The following is a 24247-nucleotide window of genomic DNA, read 5'->3' on the forward strand; positions in this document are numbered from 1 at the left end:
TTGAGACAGACCTCTCAAGCTTATTAAGTCATGAAGGACATTACAACATATTTATCTTCTGCTGATTAAAACCTGTTTGGGGGCTATGGTCCCAGAGCCCTCTGTCTGTGATGGATGCATGCCATGCTCAGCCTGTATTTCTGTCAGAGCTGTGCTCCCGGGGACAAGCCAGATGCTCCTCTGCTGCGGTTAGAAGGATTGAGAGATCAGCCGGTATTGGACGCATTGTGCCATCCCGCAGCGAGCGTGGCAGTACCTCTGGCTGGGGAGCTGTGGAGGCGAACGCTGGAAAGGCGTCCCTGTGTGGGGAGAAAGGGAGGGAGGGCTCGCTCCCATCCCTGCTTAACCGGGACGGCTCCGTGCTCTCACCACGGGGCCAGCCTGGTGGCCTGAACACAAAGAAAGAGGGACTGGCATCTATTTTGGCTAGTAAGCAAAGCAACAAGATACCTTTTGTTAAGTATACAAGGCAGAGAGAAGACAGGGAGCCTCTCTTCTGTGTGGGTTTGAGATGTGGAGGGCAGGGAGCCCATCAGCCCAGAAGGTGAATTCCTTCAGTCTGCGCTGATGTTTGACCTCCAAGCGTTGCAGATGGCAATGCCGGTGCCTCCTCATGTCTCCAAGTTGTCTCGCTGCTTTTGCACTAAGTTATCTTGCTGTGAGACCTCATCATCCTGCCTGCGCCCTGTGAGACGGGCAGGCTCAGGCCAGCACTGCCCTGGGGACGCTGGGCAGTGGAGAGCGGCTCCCAAGAGAGCAAGTGGCCGGGGAGGCTCTGCACACCTCCAGGAGGGCTGAGCTGCTGGGGGTTTCCTTCATTCTGTGCTGAGTGACCCTGAGCTGACAAACTCCTCATTTTGAGACTCTTTTTAAACATATCGATGTCCCTGCGATGGCCAAAGCAAATGCGAAGAGTCACCTCTGCTTCAAAGCTAGAGGTGGCCGTGGTCTCGGCCACCCCAGCCAACTAGGGAGGCTCTGGTGGGCTGCAGTAAATGGTGGATCCCACCATGGAGTTGAGATCAGGGCTTCCTCATTTCCAGTTTCACCGTCCCACTTGTACCACTCTGCTCCCCCATACAAGTTATCCATGGAAGTGTATTAACAGTCCTGTCAATCTAGATGTGGCAACCATTGCAAAAGGCCACATTAGAACCAAACCTGCACAGGGCATCTTGTCCACTTCCAGCTTTTATGAGTACTTTTATGGATAAGACCATGTTGCCTCTCTTCAACATGCTACAAGCGCAAGTCAGATTATCTCCCACCCTTCCATATCACTCCAGCTCCGCAGAAGGCAGTTGATTCCTGCTGCCGCATCCCCTCCTCCCTCCGCGTGCCGGAGGGATGTGGTTCTGCACATCAGCACTTCCCAGAGCAATTGTTTTCCTCAGCTTTGTAACCGATGAGAAAAGCGTGACTTCTTTCCCTGGTGCAGATTATGCACTGGTGATGATAGAGGTGTGGGGATTAAAGGAAAACTGACTAACTGTAGTCTTTGGACAGTTAACCTCACTTGAGGAATTTGCATTTCTTCAGTGCTTCTCTCTTAAATGCAAAAAAGGTTGGACTCGGCATGAATGGAAGAGAAATTCAGTGAGGCAGATTCTCTCAAGGTATGACATACATTTGCTTTACTAGCATGGAAATACAAGGGGTTTGTGCCCAGCAGCTGAAATATTGAAAGCTTCCTGTATGGGTTGGCTTCATACCAACCCAACTGAGAAGCTGTGGAGCTGGACGTGGCTCACACATTTCTTTTCCAACCTCAAAGTTGTTTCTTCCTGACCAAGAGCTTCTGTAAATGGGGAAGTTGTGCAAGTGGGATTTTACAGCTGCTTTTTGTACCCTGGCAGGGAGATCAGTGAAGAGAAGGACAGACCTTGTGCTGATCTAGGGCAGAGTTCCTTCCCCAAAACCCGCAGATTTGCAACTATGTATTAAGCTGACGTGAGTCATTGAGCCTCAGAGGGGGTCAGGAGTGGTTGACAGTAGGTCTGGGGTTTCTAACTCCTCTCCACTTCCAATCTTGAGAAGATCTGAACTTTCCTTCAGCTCTACCTGTCCAAACCATTCTGTCCTTGCTCACAATCGTCTCACAGGTGCATTTGCAAGTGCAAAAATACGTTTGTCACTGTTAATATTCGGGCTCATGCTCTTGGATGCATCTGAGCCGTGAGAGTGCCTTCCAGGGATGGAAGGCATTTCTTCTTTTTTTCTTTCGATAACTTTAGTGTCTAAATGTTCTGACATTCCCATTTTGGGATTTTTCACATTTATATTAGGAATGGGAAAAAAAGAAGAAGAAGCAACAGAGTGCAATAAAACACGGCAGTGAGAAGAGACAGACGCCCTCACCACACACAGACTGAGACCACTTGGGAGATAGTTCTCATTCCTTCTTTTTTTAAAATTTATTTTTCAAGTGAACTGTGAAGACTGTGGTGCTCTGGGTGACCCAGGTAGGGAGAGACTTATTGTGAAACCACAATGGCTATGGGGCAAGGGAGCAGACTGCACAGTGGCTTGACCGTGATGTGAGGGTGACCACAGCTTGCCTAATGCCCTGGCAACCACCCCACTTTATCTCTGAATTATGAACCAGAAGATGGGGAAAGGATTTCCTGTCACCTATTTTGTTCTTGAACTCTCCATCAGCTGGTGTGAGAGACACCCATTCCTTGGGTGGGGTAAGATGTGGTGGAAAACGTGTTTTGAAGATGTCATGAACAGCCAGGAGATAGGATTTGGTTAGAGCTGGATCTATGTGTATGATGGGAAAGAGTATTAGAATTAAATATTCAGCTTTGAAAGAAAATTTTGATTTGCCCGTTTTCCAAGTTTGCTTTCTGCAAGTGTAGGAATTGCCAGAACTGCTTTTTTTACCCCTGGATATTCACCTATTTCAATTCTGATGTGTACCATTGACTGCAAAATTCAGGCAGGACACATGCAAATGGTGAATTGAAATCTGCAGGTGTGGCTACAATCCGAAATTCACGCCCTATTCATTTTTCAATGGCTGAGATTGCAACTCACACGTCATATACAAAGGTTTGTTTCTCTGGCTGCAGTACAAGTTGTGTAATTCATTATAAATATTTGCAATTCATAGTTCTAATAACCTATGGTTCGGAATATCATTCATTGAAAGGACTTGGGAATCATTCTGAATAATGAGTGGATAGGAGAATTTACAATGAGCACTCAGCGAACGTATGGTAAAAATTAGTACAATAATTAACTGCAATAGATACGGGTTTCTGGATGGCTGTAGCATGTGTTCAGGAGTTCTGTGAACCACGAGACTGAAAGCAAAATGCCATAATCATCTGAAAAATGCTGTCTTCCCCTTTAAACATATTGCTTGCATATCTTTTGTCATGCATAGATATTTATTCAACACAAACCAACAAACTCATGCCTTCATGAATCATTAAACTCTCATACTGCACAAGTGGATGGGAACCCAGATCAGCATTGCTTGAATTCTTGGATAAAACAAGTTCTGAAATTTTGCCACAACAAAGAAGTTGACTTTGGGTAAAATATATTTGAGCAATGATCAGAGCAGACAAACTCTGGAACATTTGGGTCAAGGAGGTCACTTTGGTGTATTCCCTATTTCCTCTCAGAAGTGCACTGTTCAGCACAGTACAGTGTATTAGTCTCTTAAGGGAAAGCTATAGTGAGTGGTTTATCTACTCATTTTCCATCATAGAGAGGTCTTCTCAGACAGAGCCGATGCCAATTTTATTTCTCCAAAGTAAAACACATCCTTAGTTTCCTTTTAGAAGAGCCAAAAGAAACAAAGTGAAAAAAAGCACGCACCTTGGGGGCTGGAAGTTCATTGTCTTCATAAATACAAAATTAAATGAATAACCCAATCAGCCCACACTCATGTCAGCAATCTGAAGGTGCACAAAACGCTGGGAGAAGTGTGCAGTAAATCATTGCGTGCAGCCAGCACTCAACACCTGAGCATTGCTGTGGAGTCTTACTGGTCCCTATAGGGAACATGAGTAATTGTGCCAGTAAATGTCCTGAACTGCAGTGAGCCCCAGTGCTTCCTTGCTGCTGTTGGAACAGGCAATGCAGCGACTTGGGTCTGCAGTTTTTAGTAGTTTAGCAACTCCACAGCTTACAGATCTGTTGGAATACAAATAAATCCACCCTGGTTGTAGGGAAGAGGTCAGAGCTGCTGTGGAGCAAAGGAAGAAATGATGTGTGCCTACCAGCGATGCTTCCCCAGTGGCACTGCACAGGGGTGGTCCTGCCCCACGGCTCAGTCCCCTACGCAGCCCTCCCGCAGAGCTGCCCCAGCTCGGAGCTGGAAGCCCCTCCTGGCACATGCATACTGTGAAACGTCTGCTGGAATTTGAGGGGAGACCCGTCGCAGCTCTGGCGGTGTCTGCGCAGCGAGGGGAGCTCCACAGGTGCTCTGTGCACCCACTGCCCCTGCTCCATGCAGCCTGACCCTCCTGTTGCAGGGGGCTGACATGCGGGATTGGCAGGAGGGTTGGGGCTTGAGGGTGAATTTGCACCTGCGTTTAGCTTTGTATTGCCACTTCCAGTCCGTAAAGGCAAAGGTAGGAGCTCTGCCTTTCCCCTCGCCTTTTCCAGGCCAGGAGCAGAGGAGCCTTTGGGCTAGAGGCCACTACGTACAGGTGGGATGGGTGGGCTGATGGCGTTGCATTACTATATGCAGTTTTAAAACAGTGAATAAGTTAAAGAGACTTTCCCCCTCTGTTTACGAGGTAGCTTTTCACAAAAACAAGCAGCCATCCTGAAACCCTCCTGGCTTTGCAAGGCTGCCAGCTCAGAGCCCCATCTCCCCTTGCTCCTGGGGTGTCCCCGACACCCTGACATGGAGGACCCCCCTGCCTGAGCAGCAGCCTGGGTGCTGCCTGCAGCAAATACCCATCAGGATGCCCACTGCTGTGGAAGCAAAGCAATTTGCGTATTTTCAAATATGATTTTGAATGACCATGCCTTCTCAACAACCTTAATTTCACAAGGTCATTAACTCCATCAGTGCTCAGTCACTTCCTCACATGTCAAACCCTGGCTGGACAGGTGTCCCTGTACCACCACACACCGTCCCCTTCTCCTGCAGAGTTGCCTTCAGGGGAACGGGCACCTTTGGTGGTTGTGGCGTTACAAATCCTCCAGCTGTTTCCAAGCTCCTGGGCTCAGAAATGGCTTCACAAGATGGGTTAAATAGTGCTCTGGCTTCCCCACGCACCCAGGCAGTGAGTATGGGCTGAATCACGCAGCAGGTTCAGCGCCCGGCGTGGGTCATTTCATTTGCGTTCATAGTGCGCGGATGGAGCGGCAATCCCGTCCTGCCTGCGATGGTGGGATTTCGTGGGCTGCAGTTGTGGCTTGACTCAGAAAACACAGCGGTTAGTCACTCAGAGCTGCTTTCTGACGCAGCTGGCAGGTGTCTCTCAAGGATCTGGGTTTACAAGTAAAGTATATCTCCTCCTGTTCTGCCTCCTCCTGTTCCTCTTATCTCTTATCCTCCCTTAGGCACTGACAGCCCCAGAGACCGCAGAGTTTCTTGAGGCAGAATAACACACTCGCTGCCAGGGGTCAGAAAGCCCCGGCGGCTCCGCAGCAGCGGCAGCAGCAGCAGTCCTGGGCTGGCACCAGCAGTGGGGCTGTCCCACCCCAGCCCAGCCGAGCCCCCAGCCGACGTTCTGGCCAGTCCTCTGCTCGCCTGCCTTTTCTGCAGCTCTACCGAGGCAGAGCCATCCCTTGGCGTTTGGCAACCCAAAAGCTCTCCTGCATGGGTGCTTCGTCGGCGAAGGTGCATTTAGCCTCAGACTGGGGGGACGCGTGCCTTCGTTACCGCATTTTCCCGCGGGACAGAGCGGTGGCCGCTGGCACCGGCAGAGGTGTTTTGGAGGAAGGAGGGACAGCGGCAGCCAGCATGGCAGGGACAGGTCAGGCACAGCCAGGACAATATCTCGGCCCTCCCTGCTGAAGTCCCTAAAAACTATATCAGTAGCAGTAGAGAGGAATCTGAGCCCAGGTCTGCTGCTGCTACATGATGCTAAATATTTGTCTCCCCTCTGTTTTCTCTCTTTCTCTCTCATGCATGTGCACACATTTGCGGAAACAACTAATTATGTAAACCAGAGGGAAGTTATTTCTGGAAGGGAGGTGTTACACCCTGCTGTGTTTGGGATGTTGGAAAGAGGATGGTGCGCAAGGGCTGCAGCGAGAACCAGGAATTCAGCTCCAGGCTGCAGCAGCAACCAGCTGGGCTAGGCAAGGAAGAGCTTCAGTGCTGCTTTGAAAAAAAAAGCAAAAAATGAAAGAAAATGAGAAATTTCAGTACATGCACAACTTTGCTTGGATAAACTCGCAAAAGGCTCTGATCTGCAGCTGTCCCAGAGGTGAAAGATTACGGTTTGGGTTCAAACTCAGGGTCTCAGGACTGCTCTCAGCTTCAAAGCCAGCTATTTGCATTCCTCGTCCACTCTGCTAGGCTGCCTGGAGGCTCCACCAAATTAGTTAAAAGGGTAAAATCCAATATTTATTGGTTCTCCCAGAGTTTCTGAAAGGTTTTTTTTTTTGCTTTTGCTCTTAAGAAGGAATAGGCAAGCGGCAGGTAGGCACCTGGATGCACAAAACTCACAAACAGACCTAGCAAGGGAACAAAAAACATCAATTACAAACATGCTATTTTAGCTTGGTTTGACCAAATTTCAAATTGATGTGGAAGTGAATCTTCACTGTGACAGTTTTTAAGCACAAAGGGTGCAGGTCTTTGATTTAAAGTTGGAGGGGGTTATGTATTTTAGCACTAACTACAACATGAGTACCCTTCTAAAAGGTTTTTTTCTTCCCCTTTACACAAGCTGAACAGATTTTTCTGTAGATGTTGTGTGATTTTTTCTTATCACTAAAGTATCAGTTGGAAAAGAATTCCAGTGGCAGAATACTACTGCCCGAAGCTATGCAGTTGTTTAGAGCAAAATCAGACCATTAGGGTTAAAATTTCTGACTGACTGGCAGAAGCTGCCTGGGAATTTTAATGATCCTACAAAATGGATCAGAGCTTTGACATATGTTATCGTTTTCACTACAAAGTCATTGGCCCCAAGATGGATCATTCAGACTTGGTCTGCTCTTTCCTTCATTGCCTCATTGCTCGCTGTTTCACACTGGATTTCCACAGGTCATTTTGGAGGCACAATGTAAGCAGTGTATATTTTGCTGTGCTTGTGAGACTTAGAGCAATTACAGGCTACTAAGCTTTAGGACGTGTGTTGTAATTTCTCCAGCAGTCTCCTTATTAATGGGACCAGTAGGCAAGAACTTCACCCCTTTGTGAATGTGCTGATAAAGCACATTCCCACTAAGCTCTTTTTAGGAAGTTTCTGAGCAGAAGATTGAGAAACACAACAAATGATGACATCCCCCTGACATCTCCATGCCCTGCAAATTTTGCTTTTCTTCTCTTTTTGACAGGAGTTTAGCGGAAACTCCCTGTTGAGAGACACAAATAATTTTTGTTTTCAGAGAAGCTGATGAAATACTGCTAGGGTGCAGCTAATATCTTTGCATATGTTTGGGCTGGGATTTTGATTCTTGTCCCTGGTGGTAGGGATTTATTTTGCTTCATCATAGCAAATAGATGCAAACATCATGTTTGCATGCAAACCATCATGCTCCTGTGATTAAATTACTCTGTTTAGCGGGACTGTGGGCAGCCACTCTCAGCTGACTGTACCTTGCAGGCGCATTATCGCATTGCTCTGTGGTGGCTGGAGGACCTGAAGGAACGTCCTCTTCTGCACCTGGGAGGGCTCTGTCCTTAGGGACCCTCCAGTGCTTAGCAAGAGGCACAAGAGAAGCTAATGAAATTTTTCGTGTAATAGACATAAATCTTGGTGGACTTGACTTTAATTGCAGTAGTGTCATTTTTCATCAGGTGCAGGTGCCTGGGTAAGCAATGCTGACATCCTTGGCGCTGTCAGGCAGCGCTTTTCGTACACTTACTGTCGTACACTTTCCCCATTACAAGTCTGCAAGCACAGCATTAGGCATGGCCAAAAGCGTGCCCCATGACGCATGAGCACTGCTGGAAGGGTATTGAGCGGGTAGCTCCATGCATCAGTCTGGAGGCTGCTCATTCCACCTGGTACAGAGACATGCCAAGGAGAGAAACCTTGTGAGAGCTCTCCATGCCAAGGCGTGAAATATTATATCAACCAAAACATTTTAAAATCGTGACTTCAGAGGTGACAAAGAGCATTTCCTTCATTTTGGCACAGCCCCAGGGCTGAGCCCTTTGGGCAGTGCAACCAGAGATGGCTCAAGATGTGTTTTCCACTCCAGTAATTTCAGTTCAAGTATCAGTTCCCCATGCCAGCAGAAGCAGCACCGCACAGCTCCGTACCACAGCCCGAGTACAGCTGGCTTGTTTCATCTAGCAAAATGGAGGCTGAGATGGGATCTGATTGCTGTCTGTAAATACATCAGGGGGGTGAAGACTCGGAAAGGAGAAGAGTTATTTAAACTAAGGAATAATGCTGTCACAAGAACAAATGGATATAAAGTGGCCAGGAATAAATTTAAGCATGGAATTAGATGAAAGTTTCCGGCCATCATGGCAGTGATGGTTTGAAAACAACCTCTTCCTAAGACTAGTGGGGGAAAATGTCCAATTTTTAACAAGCTGAAGCTTGATGAATTAACAAAAATTATCTCATTATATGGTATAACTGTGATAGCAGGAAACTGCCTCAGGACCACACAAAGCCCCACTTTTGCCTTAATTCTGACCTTTGTGGAAACCAGAAGCAGAGCTGAACTGCTTCAGGTCTTGTTGATACCTGACCACCCCGCCTACGTAAAGTGCAGCTTTCTCTCCCACCCTGCTGATTTTGCATCCATCAGGGAACATGGAGAGAAGCAGAAATTGTCCCAGTTTCCCAAAAGACCTCACGGGCTGGGTCCCTGTGCTTCCTACCTCACTGTTCCCCCCTGGGCAGTGGCTGCAGTGCAGTATTACCTGCTGGCTGGCACGTGGGCTTTTCAGGATTGTAACCCTGTGTATCAGCAGCTTGGTATCCTGAGGTTGCCTCTGCCTCATTCCCAGGATCCAGGTTTGGCACTAAATTGCACCCACAGATAAATAGGAAGGAAGGACATGGTCCTTAAGTGATAGCATTTGATCTAGAATATCATATAAAAAATCTGAAAAGACAGAGTAATGTTTGTACCACTGGTAAACATGAGATTATAAAAAGTAGCTCTCAATTCTCCAAAACAATTTTATTTTATGAGGTTGCAATTTGCAGGAAGCGTGACACATTTGACTTGATACCTACATCAGCACGGCACGTATTAACTAGATCACCCCCATAGTTTGTAAATTATAATAAAATTAGCATCTTCTAGTGGATGTCTTTCTAGTCAGGACTCTAAAGGAACAGGTCTTGGCCATAAGCTGTTTACTTTTAATCTCCTCTCTGGAGAAAAACAAATAATTGCTGATAACATAAGCAGATAGCACAAGATTAGAGGACTAACAGTAATAAGAGCGAGCAGCACAGGGCTACTCTGCTCTCTGAATTACTTGATTAACTGAGAACAAGCAAAATGTTTCCACAGAGTTACAGAAACATGGCCTTTATGGCTGTGCCTCTTGGCGTACTGAACACAGACCACAGGCTAATCTAATAAACAGCCAGCGTGAAACAGGCTTCGGTGCTGAACATCAGCTCCCGCTTGATACTGAGCCTGAAGGGTGAAGGGGGCCGTTCCCACAGACTCGGAGCCAGTGCTGCTCGTGTACCCAGCACAGGCAGTGCTGGCAGCGGGGTACCACGCTCTGGGAGGAGACTGGAAAAAAAGAACTGTCATTAAAAGTTCCAAAAGGAGGCTGTAACAAAATAGTCCTGGCACATGAACTATTTATCTTGTACTAGAGAAGGCAGAGAGATCAGTGTCTGCTTGGGTACAGAAGTCTAATGCACAGATGTGTGGCAAGGGGAAGACCTGGAAGTTTAAAGTGCACAAAATTGCTTTAGAAACACAGTGTTCATTTTTAACAGTGAAAATTGTAAGCCATGACAACAGATTATCATATGCAGTTTTCCACCACTGTGGTGGGTTGACCCCAGCTGGACACCAGGTGCCCACCAAAGCTGTTCTATTCCCCCCCCCCCCCCCCCCCCCAGCTGGACAGGGGAGAGAAAAATATAACAAAGGGCTCGTGGGTCGAGATAAGGACAGGAGAGATCACTCACCAATTACCGTCACGGGCAAAACAGACTCAGTTTGGGGAAAATTAACTCAATTTATTACCAATCAACCAGAGTAGAGTAATGAGAAATAAAACCAAATCTCAAAGCACCTTCCCTCCACCCCTCCCTTCTTCCCGGGCACAACTTCACTCCTGGATTCTCTACCTACCCCCCCTGGCAGCACAGTGGGATGGGGAATGGAGGTTATGGTCAGTTCATCACATGTTGTCTCTGCTGCTCCTTCCTCCTCAGGGGCAGGACTCCTCACACTCTTCCCCTGCTCCAGCGTGGGGTCCCTCCCATGGGAGACAGTTCTCCATGAACTTCTCCAACCTGGGTCCTTCCCACAGGCTGCAGTTCTTCATGAACTGCTTCAGCGTGGGTCCCTTCCATGCCATGCAGTCCTTCAGGCACAGACTGCTCCAGCGTCGGTCTCCTGCGGGGTCACAAGTCCTGCCAGAAAACCTGCTTCAGGGTGGGCTCCGCTCTCCACGGGGCCACAGGTCCTGCCAGGAGCCTGCTCCAGCGTGGGCTTCCCATGGGGTCGCAGCCTCTCTCAGGCATCCACCTGCTCCGGCGTGGGGTCCTCCCCAGGCTGCAGGTGGAGATCTGCTCCACCATGGACCTCCACGGGCTGCAGGGGGACAGCCTGCCTCACCGTGGTCTTCACCACGGGCTGCAGGGGAATCTCTGCTCTGGTGCCTGGAGCATCTCCTCCCCCTCCTCCTTCACTGACCTTGGTGTCTGCAGGGTTGTTTCTCTTACATGTTCTCACTCCTCTCTCTGGCTGCAATTTCTGTGCCACAGCAACTTTTTATTCCCTTCTTAAGTATGTTATCCCAGAGGCTCTACCACTGTCTCTGGTTGGCTCGGCCTTGGCCAGTCGCGGGTCCGTCTTGGAGCTGGCTGGTGTTGGCTCTGTTGGACATAGGGGAAGCTTCTAGCAGCTTCTCACAGAAGCCACCCCTGTAACCACCCATTACCAAAACCTTGCCACACAAACCCAATACAACCACTCAAAATTAAAGATTGGCTTTCTTTGTATAGCCTCTCTAGTTCAAGAACAGGTATTGGAACACAAAGCAAGAGTGAGTTCAGGGAAGACCTGCAGCCTGTTTTGTTCAGGACATACTGGGTGTGATGCCAAGGGTCTCTGCTGGTTGAGTGACCTGGTCTCCAGGACAGGGATGTCCTCAGCCCTTTTGCTTTCAATCCACTGTGTTGTTGTACTAGCACTGAGGGCACACAGCCAGGAGAAAATTCACCATTTTGCCGGGTGCCACACAATTTCAGAGGGGAAAGGCAGCCCGAGCCCCCAGCAGCTGTGTCTAGGAAGAGCGAGGGACAGGGGTGGCAGCTGGGGAGCAGAGGGACACCGCGCGGCACTGAGCTGGCAGGCTGGACCACAGCCTAAGCCCGTCAGCTCTCAGCGGTGTGTGGCTTTGTAAGTAGCCAGAGTTTTATCGCAGCCTAGTGGGGGTGATGAGTGCAAGAAAGGAGAAAACAACTTCCATCTCTGTCCCTCAAGTATTAGCAGAGGCAGCACAAGTGTATTGGTTTGTGTCTGGCTCAGCATAAGGGCTCTCAGTGACCTTGAAATAACCTCTGTTACTTCTCTAACTACATTTTTTTTCTGCCTTTGCTCTTATTTCCCAGTTTCTTCTTCAGAGTGGGTATGTGATGGCATCTACACTACATACATCTCATCTCATTCTGCCATTCAAAGCTAGACTGGACAAAGTAGTTAAAAATAGTACAGGAGGACAATCTTGTACCAGGGAAAAGGCTCAGATTGGGGAATTAGAGTATAGCACTTATCAGGTCTTCCCCTTTGCTAATGTTGTTAATCTTAGTCAAGAGATAATTTGGTTTTCACTGAAATCACATTAGCTGCAAACCTGAAAAGGTTTTCTGTAAAAGTATAGAGATCATTAGACTCAATAACAACTAAAAAAAGAGTTTTGTAATTTCTTGGAGGAGCTTTCTTGTAATTTTTTATGAAGCTTTGCCAATATTTACAATCAAATTTATGTTCCAACTTCCCTGGCATGATTTTATAACTTGGCATCAGTCTTCTCCACAGTAACAGCCTTCTAGTGTAACATTCACAAATACTGTGACTGGGAGTTGTGAAGGATCATGAGCAGCAGAGAGTGTGCTATAAATATCGGGAGGTACATGATAGCTCAAACAGGAGATAAGGGCTGAGTCAGGAAGTGCAGGGTGAGATTATACACTCTGCTATGCAGGATGCAAGAGCAGAGAAGCCCTCGGATCTGGGAATTTAGATGTTCCACAACAGCAGAAGTTAACACCATAAAAACGGAGAGTTGCACACATGGCAAAGGGCTTGGCCATGTGCTGTTCTGTGCAGCATCAACCAACCTACAGACTAAAAGATGGGACATCATCATCTGCACAACTATCTTGTCCTTCCTCTCCCCTCTCCCTCATCTGAAGAAAGATACACATGTATTTCTGTATCTCCTGCCTTCCACAAATAGGTGGCTGCACAGGGCACCTTGTGGCAGCTGGTGGCACACCAAGCTCCTCCAGGCAGCTGATGTGCTGCCCACGGAGGCTGAATCCACCCTGGGCAAAAGCATTTGCAATGGCCAGGACATACTTCCAGCGTGGCAGCGTACACAGGGATGTGTGGAGGAGAAAGCAGCCACAACCACAGCCGAGCTGGTGGGAAGCTGCAGTAGGGGCTCCTTCCCTTCCCTTCCCTTCCCTTCCCTTCCCTTCCCTTCCCTTCCCTTCCCTTCCCTTCCCTTCCCTTCCCTTCCCTTCCCTTCCCTTCCCTTCCCTTCCCTTCCCTTCCCTTCCCTTCCCTTCCCTTCCCTTCCCTTCCCTTCCCTTCCCTTCCCTTCCCTTCCCTTCCCTTCCCTTCCCTTCCCTTCCCTTCCCTTCCCTTCCCTTCCCTTCCCTTCCCTTCCCTTCCCTTCCCTGTCCGGCCACTTCCCCACGCCGGTCACCTGCGCTCACCTTCTACTGATGCTCCCACCGCCAAGCCCTGGACCACTCAGCCTTCTCAGCTTTCCTCCAGCAGCTTTCTCCTCACTGTTGAAGTGCAAGGGTTAAAAAGGAAAACTGGGGAGAAAGGGTAGAGAGCGGAGGCCGGTGCTACAGCCTGGCCAATTGCTTCAGCTAGTGAAAAATGCACACGCGCTTGCAGCTGTGCATAAACAGGAGCCGGTGCCAACAGAGGTTTTGGCCCCTTTTACTTGACAGTGACACAGACACATCCCCAGGCTTTTTCTGTTGCACTGTAACGTCACCCCAAGGGGAAGGGAGCGGGAGCTGCTGAGAGCGGCCGGGCTGTTTGGCATGGCGTTGCCTTTGGGCTCCCGCTGCACAAACACCCCCGGGCAGGCAGCGCCGCGATCACGGGTACCAGCCGCTTCCCACATCATTTAAAATCCAAACATCAGAAAAAAGAATCCCAAAGGCCAAGAGCAGCAAAAGAGGAAGGGAGACTCCAGCACAGTCTGGAAAATAAAGAGCAGGATTTGCACCATTAATTGAAGCCAGAAAAGCTGGGGCCGGGGTGGGAGCTTATGGCAAGACATGGTAGTTGGGAGCCTCTCCGAAGCTGTGCTTACTGCCTAAGATAGAGCCCCTGCTCTGCCCCTGTCGTGGTTTTGGGAAGGCAAAGCATGCCTGTGCTTACTGAAGCCACCACCAGCATTGCCGCACGCAGCGTACCTCCAGCTTGCATGGGGGCGGACTTATTTTTTTATTGTGGGTGTTTTCTAAAGTTATTGCTAAAGCCTTTCTTTGTATTTGTACATGCAATAGGCTTTTTATCGAGGTTAGGTTATCCCCAGGGTAGGAAGTCGAGACACTAATTTCTTTTCTCTCAGCTGTCATCTGTGAAGTCTGAGGTAAAGTTCCTCCTCCCACCCCTTCCCCGCTTTTTCTTTCCTAGAGATCTGTGCTAAATTTAAAAGCTGAACAGTTTTAAGATTTTTTTTCTTTTGACACTTCAAAATCCTTCTGCAAAAAGGTTAAAGTCTAGGGAAAAGGCATGGGGTGACCTTGGCTCCAGCCCCCCCCGCCCCGGCTTGGCATCACACCAGCTCCCTGGGATGATGAAGCGCTGCCGGCATCACGTTGGGCTGTGCGGGCAGCGTGTGTGTGTGTCGTCCCTTCCCTGGTCCTCGCTGACTGCACACCAGTCCCACCTGCCAGGCAAGCCCTGTGAAACCCGCCGCCAAAGCAAACCACCTGTCCCAGTACAAACCAGCTCCCACAGGGACTCCTGCCCTCGGGTAAGCTGATGCTGGCATCTGCGCTGCACCTTGTGTCAGAGGAGGCTGGTACCTTCCTTCACCCAAAACCCGCTTGTCTTGCCAATAATCAGGACACTGCTGAAGCGTGGTACACAGCTCAAAAAATGCCTCGCCAGAGGAAACTGAGAACTTTCGATAAGAGAAAAGCTTCTTGTAATTGTACCAAGTGAAATCAAGATATTTATCTTATTTCTTACAGAGGAAAGAGGGGATTAGGGTTTTAAAATACCACAGTTTCCTTCAATTTTAGTGAGGTAATCTCTTTCAATATGTCTGTATATTGGAAAAAGAGATTAGAGCTAAGATAAACCCCTTTTTGTTATTTGGCCTAATAGAAGATTCAAGATCAGAACTTCTCTTGTGCATCAGTTTGTTTCTGGTAGGGAAGCCAAGGCACTGAAGGGCACCTTGAGCTTAGAAGTGACCAAAATATCAACTGATTTTTGTCTATTTTTAATTGCATGACTTGTGCTTTGGGTAACGAAGGCAACTGATGTATTCTGGTGGGGCAGGATCCCAGTTAAGGCTTTCTTTCTGGTCTGAGATTTACTTTTGCTGATGTTGCCCTGGTTTCTATCTCCCTAGGGAATGCCCAGCCCCTGGTTCAGTACCTCCCCATTTGCAGTATGACCCATATAATTTGCAGGTTTCTGGGAGAGCCTTTTCTGCAGGAAACGGTGGGGATTTTGTACTCTGTGGGCCTTCCAGGGAAGCTGGGCTCAGTCCAACAACCCCAGGAGCTGCTTGCCTGCCCACACCACCCTGCGTCCTGCTCAGTCTTTGTTTATATCACCAGCAAAACCTACGTAACCAAACCCCTGGCTTAGCCCCGTTACTCTCTGCAAAGCCTCTCTTAATCTGTTTATTGTTTATGAAAAATGGAAAGCAATCTGGTTTACAGAAGTTTGCGGTGATCCAGCTGATGGTAGCCCCTCCAGTGCTGTTGGAGGACGGTGCTGGAAGGAAGGGTGCCATTAGGAAAAGCAGAAGAGGGGAAGAAGCCACAGGGATGACTAGTCCTGCTGCAGGTCAACATTTCTTCTCTGTGCAATTATTGTTGGGTTTCACTTCACTGTCTCTCTGATTCAAATGGAAACTTTAAGTAACTTACATTAATTGTTGTCTTTTCCAATTAAACCTCTCTGGTCTTTGACATGCATGACTGTTTCTTATTTCTCTCCGCTTTGCGCAGCCAGTTTGCATAATGAACAGTGTGTCCCCAGGATTTTGCAATCACTGGCCTGGAACACGATTGCCACACGGAGCCTGGGCAAGCTCTGACTGTGCTCTCCCAAGGGTTGTCAGAAACACCTCCCTCGCTGCAAAGCCTCAGCACCTACTGCCGTTCCCCCATCCGCTTCCCTCCTGTCCAGCATCTGCAGCTTTCTTCGAAGTTTCCTTTCCTCTCTCCTGCAAGATAGTGCAGGGAAAAAGCGAGGGAGTACATGATGAAAATAGGAACGTCATCTGTCTGGTGGGACTCACTCAGTAAAGATGGGCTAGATTTCCACACATTTACTTTTTCATCCTTCTAGGTCTCCTGACAGTAAAAGCAAGCAGCTCCTGTTGTATACAAAGTGATTTGAATGATAATTTTAGTTGTTTTGGAGGCCTTGATGAAAAAGCAGGACATTATCTGTTGCGAAAAGCTCTAATCTGATTTCACTTGAGTCCTTACCAATACTGAGCACCATTATTGGACTGCCTAATTTAATCCCAGCTCTGCTTCCTGAATCAATGATATGGTGCTAGATATTTATTCAGGTTTATACACCTAAAGTGGAAAGCTCCTGCTGAAAAATGAATTCTCTCTCATGTAATGATATTTAGCTGAGATTCTCGATGGCAATGTGTCCTGTTTTGGGAATACAGGACAGGCTGAATAGCTGGTGCTGGGAATTGTGTGATGAGATGGACAAAGATGCATGTAATTATCTGCCTTCCAGCTGTAATTAGGAGTCCGTTGCCTGTTGCACCAGGAGCTGGTACCCATTGCCCAGAGAGGAGCACTGCTGGCCACAGCACTGCGCTCCCTGCAGCTGGACTGCCCGACATCTCCTCCTGTCACATGGCAAAGCCCAGACCTATTGAAAACATATCACTTAAATAATTGAATGCAACTTAAACAATTACATTTAGGTAAATACATACATCCCTCATAATACATGCTGACATTTGAATCTGATTCCAAGACCTTTAGGACTCTCTCCATTCATTCCAGAGGGACAAAACAGGGTTTTAAACTAATTTTGGTACCTGAATAAATTCTATTATGGATAGCAATTTACTATCCACTCACTTCCCTTCTGTTTCAACTGCATAGCTCCCAACTGAGACCTTTGCACAGCTAGGCTGAATGTGTTGGGCTGTTCCCCTCCTCTCCAGAGATTAATATGTTTTATCAGGCAAAGTAGTTTTAGACAATGCATATCAGCATTTGCAAAGAGCTCCACATGTCTTAGGGCTAGAAATGCTATATAAATCTAAGCAATTATTGTTATATTCTATTATTTGTTGTGGCAGAAAGCATCTCAAACTCAGGGCTAATAGTTTAAGTGCATTTTAATTTTAGGCTAACTTCTTTTTTTTCTTTTTCATTTTTCAATAACCCTCTTCCTTTCTGACTTCTGTAGGAGAATTTATTTAAGCATTATGTGCACTGCCTTGCTCTGTAAACTCACACTGTGGAAAAGCTTTCCCATTGCTGTAGTTAAAATTGCTTCTAAGGCTTTTGGTGTGTCTGTGGGAGAGAAGGGCCCTGTTTTTCTCAAGACATTTTGGCCAGCTCTTTGGTATCTCCAGGAAGGTGTCAAGGACTTTCAGCACATCTTATGTGATTTGATTGCCTTTTACCATTTTGCCACTTTTTGGATCCTTAACCGTTGCCTGTATTTCTGATTGCTGGGTGGCTGCTAGTGCCAGCCTGCCTGGTTCACATGCTTCATCAAATTCAGGTACCTGCTAAGTCTGCTGTGAGCCTGTCTCCAGTGCTCATCCACCTGTTATTTCAGTTCTTAGTCAGCTGTAAGTGTTTTTCCATCTTAAACTGCACATTTCAAAACAGTAAATCGGCCATTTTGAGGTTTTTGGTTTTATTTATTTGACATAGCAAAGATGCTAACATCTGCTGCTCAGTATGCATTTGCATCCTGAATTGATGACCTGACCTGTGAATTGGTACAGATGTGGTTTTGGTTTGGTTTTGCCACCAGTAAAGATGCAATATTTCTCTATGTATGCCTTTGGGAGTACATAATGTCTTGCAAATACTACATCAACCATTACAAACAGCTGAGTAAGGCTATATCTGCATTAGCTGATGATTTCCAGGCCTTACTTCTGCATTACTCTTTCTGTTCTTTGGCTATCCCAGGCTACATCAGCATTACTATCATCCATCACAGAAGACAGCATTTTTAAAATTCAGGTAGCCACGTTTAGGAGGCAGTTCTGCAACTCATCTTTGTTCTTGTTGCTATGTTGTGCTTTATGGTTGCATCTTTATCAATGAGATTTATACCTGGCATATGATGCCTTCATTGATCACAATCCTATCAATGGGGGATTTTTCTGAATTCTCCCCTTGACCCTATGTCTTCATTTAATCCTGATTAAACAACATGATTTCTCTTGCTTAAAGAGCTCATTGAACCACACATGTTGCCTTTCTCTTACTGATGACAAAGTGTAGTCCTCTCCTTTGAGATGTACAAGCTCCTTGATATCTGAAGTCTTTTTCTTACTTTGCAGGGATAAACCTGGATGTATTTTCTTACTACTGATGTCAAACCATCTGAAATCCTGTAATGTGAAGACTGGTTTCACTATGAGCCTTCATATTTTGCAGGCGTTGTAATCGGAAGACTAGTCATATCTTAACACACAAGATTGGTAACTCCTGGCTGGGGGAACCTGACTGACACATGTCAGAGTCCCGAGTCTATTTTCAAATATCCAGAGACAAAGCAGATTCCTAACCCTCTGTAGGGAACACTTCCATGATTTCTAATAGCTTTCACTGTTAGGTGTTTTTTAAGTTCTGTTCTTCTTTAAAAATAAGTCTTTCTTTAATTTCTCCTGTTACATCCAGTTAATTAATGTACTAAAAATTCCTCTCTCTTGATGTTCATATCCATGGTATCTTATACCAAAAGTCTACAAAAGTAGTTAGTACAAAGCAAGTTAACCACCCTCTATTTTACAAATTCATATTTGAATTTAACCTATAAACATTACTTCAAATTCAAAACCTATGAACTTCCCAAGGGGTCACTGAAGCATAGAAAATGTTACTAGTACAGTCCACATCCAGTGTAATTAATTGCACTGTGAGATGCCAGAAGAAGGAAAGACTGGCTGTAATCTCTGTGCAGCTAGAATGAACTTTTCTAGTAATGTCTGCTGTTTTGTATGAATTTAACTTCTTATGGACCAGAGGCAACAAGTGAGCAGGAACAGCATAATAGATCCAAGTGTGAAGGGTATTTGAAGGATATTATGAGGTGCTGACCTACATTAAAAGCTCAGAACTTTCCTGAGCAATGTTTGGAGGTTGTAACTGTGCTCTGGCAGGAGTCTGCTGCAGGGCTCCAGACCACCAGCAAAGAAGTTTGAGGGTGGACTGATTTGTTTGGATTAGAAGAAATAATATCTTCTGGAAGCTTAAAGAGATCTCTGCTGGTATCCCTGATGTCAATGGTAACTGATAGATCAGATAGATAGATAGTGGGACTTGGGCATCACTCTCTGTGGAGAAATGTGCATTTTTTTTTCTGAAAGATCATTCTGAGGGAGTGGTAACATGTAAGCATTGGTCATAAAGAGGCACGCTACTTCCTCCACAGATGTCATATACTTGGATCAAAGTAAGCTTCAGTATTTTCTATGTAAAATGTTTATAAATTAATTCTCAAGCACAGAGGCATTCTAACCCTGGAGGAGAAACGGCATAGGCACTGTCAGATGCAGAGCTGGCTGAAATTGCCTCAATCTCATACTTTCACTGCAGAAAATGTGGGGATTTTTGAGAGGACAGCTCCAACAGTTTTCCCTTCTTCCTGTGAAATGAAAGTATGTGCTATTAATAGAGTGAGGAGTTAACTAGCAGATAGGCTCACTGATAATTTTCCTCTTTTTCTTTCATCAGGGGAGGAAGATATGTTAGCTCTAGCAGAAGCTCAGTTTGGCTTTGTGTACTTCCCCATATAGCAGAGTCAGGGACTCCTAGCATGGAGTCTTCAGCTGGGCTTTCTGTAATACCAGAAAACACAGACACATTACAGGCACAGGTTTTGAAATGAGTTTTGCACAGCAGAGCAATCCTTAGGATACAGCTGAGCTGTATTACTTTTCCTTGCTTGAAAAGTACTGTGCTGGAAAGGAGGAATATTGCTGCGGTCCATCCTGCATTCTTCCTTTCTCTGATGCTGCTTTCCCTCACAGAAGTCAAAGTAACTATCTTGCTTTGTTAACCCTTTCTTGGCAGTGACTGAGCCAGTAGTTTCAAAGTCAATCATGTCCCTCAAGGAAGCCTGTTGATCCTGTCTGACACTTGTTAAGTGTCACTGTCACTAACAGTCTTTGAAGAGATGTTCTTGCAGACTTAACAGAAGGGATGTTAATTAGGCTGTTGATTTGCATTATTCCATAGGCCCATCAAACACAGTGCAGCACTTCAGTAACTAAAGAGGCACATGGTACTAAAGAGCATTTAGCTTTATCTATAAAGTGCTATTTATTACCTGGGAAGAATGTCAGGTATAAGCTAGCATTTGTTAGATGTTGTTGCAGCAGCCTCCTTTAGATAATGACATCAAATGCCCCAGCGCAGTGGGAATGCACTCTGAGATTCATACAGGCAGCTGAATCACCTGCAAATGCTGCTACCTCTACTGTGAATCCAAGTGCAGCTGGATGCGTTTGCTTTCAAGATAGTTAACTTTCTTCTAGTGCAGAAAGATGCTCTTCCAGGCCAGTTGTTGATCCTTTTGAAGCTAATTAGAGGTTTTGTTAGTGAGCTCATTCAATTCCAGGAGGATTCAGTGTTGCAAAGGGCCACTGACCCATTGGTCACTAACCAAGCATTAGCTTCCCTATACCTGAAAACAGGCAGGTACTCACGTGGCCCATAGCATCAGCCAAGCATCGGCATGGCATTTGCAGGGGCATCACCCTGCATTTTGCACTCTCCTGGAAGAAGGCAGGCCAAAATAGCTTAGGAAATGCCACTGTAAAGCATAACCCTTTCTGGACTGCTTTCCAAATCATCCAACACAAATATGTGAATGTTAGACTGAATTTAGCTTATCTTCATGTACATCCACGTGTATGAAGGGAAAAATGAAAAGCTAGTTCGCATCCCCTTACATCCCATCATATTTTTTCTCCATTTTTATGCTTTCCCTTGGCATTATGTCACACACCATATAATGTGACATCCTCACAGGAGCATTATACTGCTCTGAAATCCTTACCTCTCTCAAAATGAAGTATAGAAACTCCTTTAGCCTCAAAGTCTCCAAAGGTCTGAGTCCTAGCAGCACTTTTTCCACCACTGAAGTGAAGCCACCTTTGGAAAGACATGTAACAACCATTTAAGTGCAAACCACAGTAATGGGTGTGGGGTGGTTTTTTTGTTTGTTTTGTTTTGTTTTGTTTTTAAGAAGTGAAGGAAACACAATATGGATTTGTCACTTTGGAAGGAATGGAAGGATGCAGCATTGCTACATGAAACTGAGTGTAGCTAAACAGGCAAACTCGAGTACTAGTACCAAAGAACAGAAAAATCAATAAGCCAGTCGTATCTTATGTTAATGTTATGTATGAATAATTTTATCATTGATTGATCTGTAATCTGCCTGGTAGTGCACAGAAATGGTAACAGTTTACATTAATGTATTGAAGGCACATATAATTTATTCAGTGAGATTCATGCCCTATGGTGCTTTTTTGACAAGTTTTTATAGCACTGTAGTTAGTATTTACTAGCAATGAAAGCACTTTATAACACTTTGATACAATATTTGAGACAAGAACTGCACAAAGCAACTACTTCATAGGCAAGAAAGCAATTACAAATGACACTTCAAGAAGTTGTTACCAAGAGATCTTCAAAGATCTCAAGTTTCTTACCATTGACAACACAGCACCCGGCAATGGCATGGTGCTGTCAGCGCAGGAGACGGGAACATTTGCTCAGCTCCACCCCAGCAGGAATGTCACATCCACCTCCCCAGCAAGGAGATGCACCTTCTGCGGCACCCCGGCATCCCTGGAGCTCCATCCTTAGGCACAGCCCCCTGTTCAGCTTCTGTGATCATACGGGAGTGAGGAAAACAGGATGCAAGAGCGCAGTCCATAAAAAAATAGCTCAAAGAACTTAGGGAAATGAGGCACTTTAGTTACACACCACTTCTTTATCTGTTTTTGAAAGAATCTCTGTTCTTAATAAATTTTAAAACAAGCCCATAAAATTCCTTCAAAATAAGCTACAGGCTAAATTAATTTCCTTAAAAATCTCTTTCCCCTATGCACAGGTTCACATGGGTTTGCCTTGGAAGATTTGGCTGTAAAATTGTGTATGCTTATGTCAGGCTGCTTATTAATCAGCTTAATTAAGGGTTAAGAAGAACAGGCTGCTGTGCTCCTCTGGAGCTGTCCTGCCTCACCTGCATATCTTGTTTGAAGTCAGGAGGCACACACACACACAGTTTTACAAGCAAGTATTTCAGAGCGCCCCAGACAAAACAAAAAGGCTTTGTTTTTCAGCAGTGCTTCTCCCTTTGGCTTCCAGTACAGACCTGGGTGCTGAGTGTTTTGGAAGCAATTAGATCCTCAGTGATCTGCAAAATCCACACATGCCTTTAAGTAAAAAATACATATATTGGGAGGCAGCAGAGAGGCAGTTGGACAGAGACTGGTCTTTGGAACGTCACTCGGAAATGTCAGACATACATTAAGGGACAACTCTAAATTATAGTCTCATGATGTAAGGAAAGTTGTCTAATTCAGATGAATTTTTAGATGCCTGAAATTTGGTTTCTTCACCAATCCAAATCCTCCGCTGTTGTTGCCACAGTTTTTGTCAAACTATGACATGGATAACATAAGCTCAGAGACACCTCTTGTGGTTAAATTAGCCTTACAAAGCTTTCATGCCCAAGCAGGATAATTTTCAGCTATTAATTATGTTGTCACTGCCACTGATGCTACTTACACGACTCCTGCAGCCTCTTAAGCCAATTTAGTGGCTTTTAGGGGAGGAAAAACAGGCAGCTCAAGCAATATCCAAGTGTCTGTGTGTCAGAAACATGTCTCTTCCGTAGAGAAGGCAGAGGTCTGAGATAACCACGAGCCTGCAGTTACCTGGGGCGGGTAGTCCCACCGCCTCGTTGAGGCACCTAAACTGGGACATCCCTCTTGCCCCAGAGAAATCAGTGAAGACAAGCTCCTCCAGAAGGCAATTCAGGGCAGTGAAATGCCTGAAGCTGGGCTCTGAGGGTACTCCACCTCTGCAATCAAGTGTATCACACAGGTGTATTGCAAAGCCTTCCCTCCAACCCCCATTTTAAGTCAGCAGAAGGAGAATAAAACCCTGATCTAAACATCATGCAACTCCCACTATGATGCTCTCAAAATACTTCATGGGCAGACGCAGGAGTACAAGGGTATTGTTGGGCTGAAAGGAAGAGGCTCTTATTAAACTAGAGATGTCAGTAAAAAGCAAGGAAATGCAAAAAATAAGGCAGGTCTGTTAACTGTTTGTGCAAATCTTTTCCTTCTTCTCACAGTTGGCCCTAATGTGTAATTCTTTTCTTCGTCATTCAGTGGAGCTGCTAAGTCACTTGTGTTTGCACTAACTTCCATGTCCGCAGCTCGTGAAACCTTCTTCAAACCTGCAAAGTACGTCACGTTTCCTGACTTGTTCTGTCCTTTTCTGTTTGGCAAATAGTTTTTACTGCACACTCCTCTTTCCATATATGCTGCTTTATTTATCATTGTATTTTTATTTTTGATAATAGTTACAGAATAAGGTCTAGATCTGCTACACCTCAGAGAAATAAGGGCTACAGCTGATGCCCACATTTTTAATAAGTATGGGATAAAAACCCCCACCTTCTCATCTCATGACTTTCAGCTCAAGTTCTTGGAAGTGTCCCTATAATGACCTGAATATATGGGTGGAGATATCCCCCCAAGGCTGGAAAGGCAAACATAGGTAATCTTCATTCCACTGCAGCTAGATTTCAGCTACCTGCTTCTCTTAATTCCCCAAAACTCCCTTTTTGGGCAGGTGTTGGGGGATCAGAGTCCCCTTTTCTGATCCCCATGAGCTGTTTGTAAGTGGGGGTTTATCAGGGGAAGGGATGGGTCTGCAAATGATGAGGCTTGTGTGTAATCGAGGATGAGCAAATCTGGTAGCTCAGCACATCTGTGGGTCAGGAGGGCAAAAGGTTCTCTCCTGTCCACAAATGAAGAAATAAAAGGAATATCAGGTAGAAATAAAGAAGTGACCTCTGTACTTGACATGGTGTACTCACAGGCTGTAGCTTGTTCTGATGTGCCCAGATCAGGAACATGAAAAAAAATCAGAAAATTCAGGGGGAACAAAGCACAAAGTAGCTGAAATATTTGAAAGCCTGCCTTACAGTGAGAAATTCACGGATGATCTCGTTCGGTGCCTAAAGG

At 46.0% G+C, this 24247-nt stretch overlaps 1 protein-coding gene across 3 annotated transcripts in view; it reads left to right on the plus strand.

Moving 5' to 3' along the window:
* The window catches only part of HTR4 (5-hydroxytryptamine receptor 4), a 152788-nt gene that overhangs the window by 87119 nt on the left and 41422 nt on the right, over positions 1-24247 (plus strand). The window contains exon 7 of one of the 3 annotated variants that reach the window (XM_052816611.1): positions 2286-3472. The exons of the other annotated variants lie outside the window; for them this stretch is intronic. Coding sequence (XP_052672571.1) covers positions 2286-2325 — 40 coding nt within the window. The 3' untranslated portion in view covers positions 2326-3472. Of the gene's footprint in view, positions 1-2285; positions 3473-24247 lie in introns of those variants that run through there. 3 annotated transcript variants of the gene reach the window in all.

Source organism: Harpia harpyja, chromosome 20 (genome assembly GCF_026419915.1).
Source record: "Harpia harpyja isolate bHarHar1 chromosome 20, bHarHar1 primary haplotype, whole genome shotgun sequence".
Lineage (NCBI taxonomy): Eukaryota > Metazoa > Chordata > Aves > Accipitriformes > Accipitridae > Harpia > Harpia harpyja.